Below are 4,813 nucleotides of genomic sequence, written 5' to 3'. Positions count from 1 at the left end.
CTTCTTGATCAAAATCGATTTTCCAAAACGATGTGCCGGATTTGGACTCTTTAGTGATTTATCAGTCTTACATTGCACTTTGTGAGACTAGATTCAGAACCGTGACAGGAGTCCGAACTGTAGTAGCTAGAACACAATTTACGTCCTCGTGCACGGAGCGGAGTTCGAGCGGTCTACAGGCTGTTGTGAATGTAGAATGGAGAACTTTTTTTCCTTGTGCCCAAGTGTTTCATGAGATTCAAATTAGGTCTGATCATTGTCCTGTAGTGCTTAATTGTTGTGTTCCTCTTAATAGGGTTCCCAAAATTTTTAAGTTTGAGACAATGTGGTCCACTAGCCCATTATGTGAAGAAGTGATTCGTACCAAGTGGGATGAACCTCATATAGGGTCCCCTATGTACTAACTGCTCCAGAAGTTTAAATTGTGCAGGGAAAGTCTTAAAACTTGGAGTAAAGAACACTTTGGCAACAATCAAATCCAAATTTCTCGCCTAAAGTCAGAATTGGAAACTCTTCAAGCACAACCGTTTTCGGATGACAATTTGAGGAATCAGTTACATGTAAAAGCTGATCTTGAATTGCTTCTTGCAAGGGAGAAAATGTTCTATCACCAACGATCCCGAATACGTTGGCTAAATTTTGGAGATAAGAACACTAACTTTTTTCATGCATCTATGATTCAGCGCAGGCAGAGGAATCAGATTCTTCAACTTCAAATAGAGGATGAGACTTGGCTTTCCTCAGATACTGAGGTTAATCATCATATGTATGCTTTTTTCACCAATCTGTTCAATAGTGTTGGCCAGAGAGATTTTGGGGAGGCCTTATCGGTGGTTGAGCCATTAATTTCGGATGTCATGAATTGCCAATTGACTGCCCCAATCTGTGATGAAGAAATTAAAGGGGCAGTTTTTCAGCTTGGAGCCTTAAAATCGTCCGGGCCAGATGGTTTTCCAGGTTTTTTCTATCAGACATATTGGGACACTGTGGGTGGTCAGGTGTGCACAGCGGTGAAAAGCTTCTTTTTGGGAGGTCATTTGCTCAAGGAACTAAATCAAACAAACTTAGTCCTTCCACCTAAAGTTGCTAACTCGATAAAGTTGTCTCAATTTTGCCCTATTAGTTTGTGTAACTTTAACTTGAAGATCATTACAAAAATCCTGGCTAATAGACTGAAAAAAATTCTGAAGGGTCTTGTCTCTCGAAACCAATCTGTTTTTGTTCCCGGCCGCTTGATTCAGGATTACATCATTATAGCCCATGAGGCTTTCCATTTTTTGAAGCTAAAGAAGAAAGGGTCGTTAGGGCACATGGCCGTTAAACTTGATTTCAACAAAGCCTATGACCGTGTTGAATGGGATTTCCTGTCAGCCCTCTTGCAGAAGATGGGATTTCACTTTGTTTGGATCCGTTGGGTTATGGAATGTGTGACTACGGTCACTTTCTCAATTTTTGCAAATGGAGAAAAGTGGGCATCTATAGTTTCAACTCGTGGGCTATGTCAAGGTGACCTTTTGTCCCCGTACCTGTTTATTTTGGTGGCAGATGTGCTTTCTCAACTTTTAAATTGGAGTCTTCATAATAACCTATTTTCGGGTTTTAAGATAGCTAGACATTGCCCCACCTTGTCCCATCTTCTTTTTGCGGATGATGTGCTCATTTTTCTCAAAACAGATGTAGATGAATGTAATCATGTACCAGATATTCTAAAGATTTATTGTGAAGCCTCGGGTCAGTTGGTAAATTTTGAGAAATCTAGTGTCCAATTTTTAGCCAACACTCCTGCCACTGTTAGCTCCTCTATCTGCACTACGGCTGGCCTAAGTGTGTCTCATCCTAATTCAAAGTACTTAGGTTTACCATCTTTTTTGGGGGCGATCTAAACTGGAAGCCTATGAGTTTCTTATTGAGCGGATCCTATCCAAACTGCAAGGTTGGATACAAAATTTGTTGTCTCAAGCTGGAAAGGAGATCCTAATTAAGGCGGTGGTTCACGCCATCCCATCTTATGCCATGGCGTGCTTTTCCTTTCCTAAAAAATTCTGTGACAAGCTTAATTCTTACATTCGAAATTTTTGATGGAAGGGAGATTCAGAAGGAAAGGGGGTTAATTGGTTGAGTTGGGGTTATATGACTTTGCCGAAACATCAAGGAGGTATGGGTTTTAGAGACTTTAATTTCTTCAGCTCTTTTAGCTCGGCAAGGTTGGCGATTATTGAAGTATCCAAACTCGTTTTGTGCCTGCATGTTGAAAGCAATTTATTTCCCCAACACTTCTTTCATGCACGCTACTAGATGAAGGAGACCGTTATGGGCTTGGGCAAGTCTTATTCAGGGCCGTCAACTGGTTCAAGAAGGTGTTCATTGGCAAGTAAATGATGGAGCTGCAATCAATTTCTGGGATGACAAATGGATTCCATCCATTCCTGGGTTCAAAGTTCACTCATCGAAACCTGCGGAGTCTGGGATTCAACATGTTCAGGATGTTATTGATGCCCACTCAAGGAGCTGGAGGATTGAATCTTTGGCAAATCTGGTGTCTGAAGCCGAAGTTGAAGCTATTAGTTTAATCCCAATTGCTATGGAAAACACGGCTGACTCCCTTGTTTGGCACTTTGAGTCCAAAGGCGAGTGTTTGATGCGATCGGGTTATTCTACAACTGTGACTAAGGTGAGTAGGGGTAATTCTTTCCCTCCTTCTACCTCTTTCCTGCCTCATAAAAAATTTTGGAAGTTGTTATGGGCTTTAAAGATTCCTTCCAAACTCAAACATTTTTGGTGGCGGGCGTGCAACAATGGGCTCGCTACTAAAGATAATTTGTATAGGAGGCATTGTGCTACTTCGAATCTATGTCCGGTTTGCCAGGAGTTTCCAGAAACTATTGAACATCTTCTTTTTGGATGTGACTGGGTTCGAGCGGTTTGGTTTGGTTGTGATCTCAGGTTCCCTGTCGTTGGAGGTCCTAGCTGCTCAGTTTTACGTTGGTCTTACAATCTATTAGAGCAACTTCATTCAGATCATGAGTGGGAAAACCTTCTTATCTTTGTTGTGTGGATTGGGTGGTATATTTTGAAAGACCGGAACAACTTGGTTTTTAACCATCATCCTATAGAGCCCTCCTCGACGTTATATCGAGCTCGAGTGGCGAATGAGGAGTTCGACTCAGCCACTGTTTCTGACGCTGCGAGGCAACACCAAAGTTCGCTGGATTTTCTTCCAAGCATGGCGGACTGGCAAGCCCCTAACACCGGGTCCTTCAAAATAAATTGTGATGTGGCTATCAAAAAGGGTTCTCATTTGGCTTCAACTACGGTTCTTCTGCGAGATGCAAGGGGTAAATTGATTGATGGACATATGCGAAGCTGGAGGGTCACTTCATCTTTGCAAGGCGAAGCTTTAGCTTGTAGGAGTTCATGTCAATTAGTGACTGCTTGTAACCTTAACTCGGTAGAGATCGAAGGGGACAACAAAGATGTTATTCGCTTGTGTGTTTACGAAGATGCCCCGCCGTGGGAGTGTAGAGCTATATTCAAGGACATTAAGAGATTGGCGACTCAGGGGCACTTCTCCTTTCATTGGAGTCCTAGAACTGCCAACAAAGCTACGCATTGGGTGGCCCAAGCTTCCTTTCATGGTCGTCTCCCTCTTAACTGGGTTGGACATCCACCAGCTGACTTGGAGTTCTTGCTTATTTCCTCTTAGCTTTTCTCTTCTTTGTGCTGTTCTGTTTCTAACTTTCTTTGTTCAAAAAAATAAAATAAAATAAAAAATAATTCTGACTTTTCCAAGTTCCAAATGTACAATTTTGACTTTTAAAAAGTTTATCCAAAGTCTCTCTTCTTTGAATGAATTTTGGAAGAATGTTTTTCAAATTTTCTATGTTTTCATTCAAAACAATTTTCTCATTTTTCAAAGAATCATTTTCTATTTTCAAATTATTTAGTTCTTTTTTTCAAAATGGGATATTCTTTTGACTTTAAAACTTTATTTTCTTCTTTTATTTTCAAAGATTCTTTTTTTTTAAACTTCAATTTTATTTGATAAAGATTCATTTTCTTTTATTAAACTTGAAATCACTTTTTGGAGAGCAATGGTTTTAATGCCAAGTTTTGTCAACTCATCATGCAAATCTTCAAATGCGGATAGTAATTCATCATAAGAGTAAGATTCATCATTTACCTCATTGTCATCTCCAAATGCCATCAAACATAGATTAACAATTTCATTGTTGCTGTCATCATTTTCAGAGTCGCTTGCATCACCATCTCTCGATGCAGTAACCATGACTTTTCTTTTGTCGTTGTTGAATTGTTTCTTGATTTCAATACATTTAGCCTTGACGTGTCCAGGCTTATTGCATTCATAGCAAGTAATTTCAGACTTTTTGTTGTTTTCTCCTTTTGTAAAGTCTTTCTTTCCATACTCTCATTTGCTGAAATATTTTCTGAAGAATTTTCTTCTTCCTTGTTTCTTTTTCATTAATTTCCCGAACCTTCTTGTGATGAAGGCCATTTCTTTATCATCTTCATCTTTTTCTTCGTGGATGGTAGTGGATTTGAAAGTTATTCCTTTCTTTTTCTTGCTATCTTCTTCTTCATTCCTGGCTTGCATGGTGATCTCATGTGTTAGAAGAGATCCTAACAGCTCGTCTAGACTTAACTTTGATAAGTCCTTTGCTTTTGTGATAGTGATGACTTTTGTCTCTCAACTTTTAGGAAACGACTAGAGTACTTTTCTTACAACCACAACGTTAGTATATGTTTTACCAAGAGATTTTAAACCATTTATAATATTTGTAAAATGAATAAACAT

The 4,813-nt window shown here is 39.5% G+C and overlaps 1 protein-coding gene across 1 annotated transcript; it reads left to right on the top strand.

Moving 5' to 3' along the window:
- The first annotated feature begins 323 nt into the window (after positions 1 to 323).
- LOC145797752 (uncharacterized) lies at positions 324 to 3,703 on the top strand. The gene is made up of 4 exons (XM_082885165.1): positions 324 to 328; positions 431 to 1,790; positions 2,086 to 2,220; positions 2,336 to 3,703. The coding sequence occupies exons 1-4, from the start codon at positions 324 to 326 to the stop codon at positions 3,701 to 3,703; spliced, it is 2,868 nt and encodes a 955-aa protein (XP_082741291.1).
- The last annotated feature ends 1,110 nt before the right edge of the window (positions 3,704 to 4,813 follow it).

Source organism: Camellia sinensis, chromosome 8 (assembly GCF_055761805.1).
Source record: "Camellia sinensis isolate YWXY chromosome 8, ASM5576180v1, whole genome shotgun sequence".
In the NCBI taxonomy this organism is placed as follows: Eukaryota; Viridiplantae; Streptophyta; class Magnoliopsida; order Ericales; family Theaceae; genus Camellia; species Camellia sinensis.
This window is presented reverse-complemented; position numbering and strand designations above follow the sequence as displayed.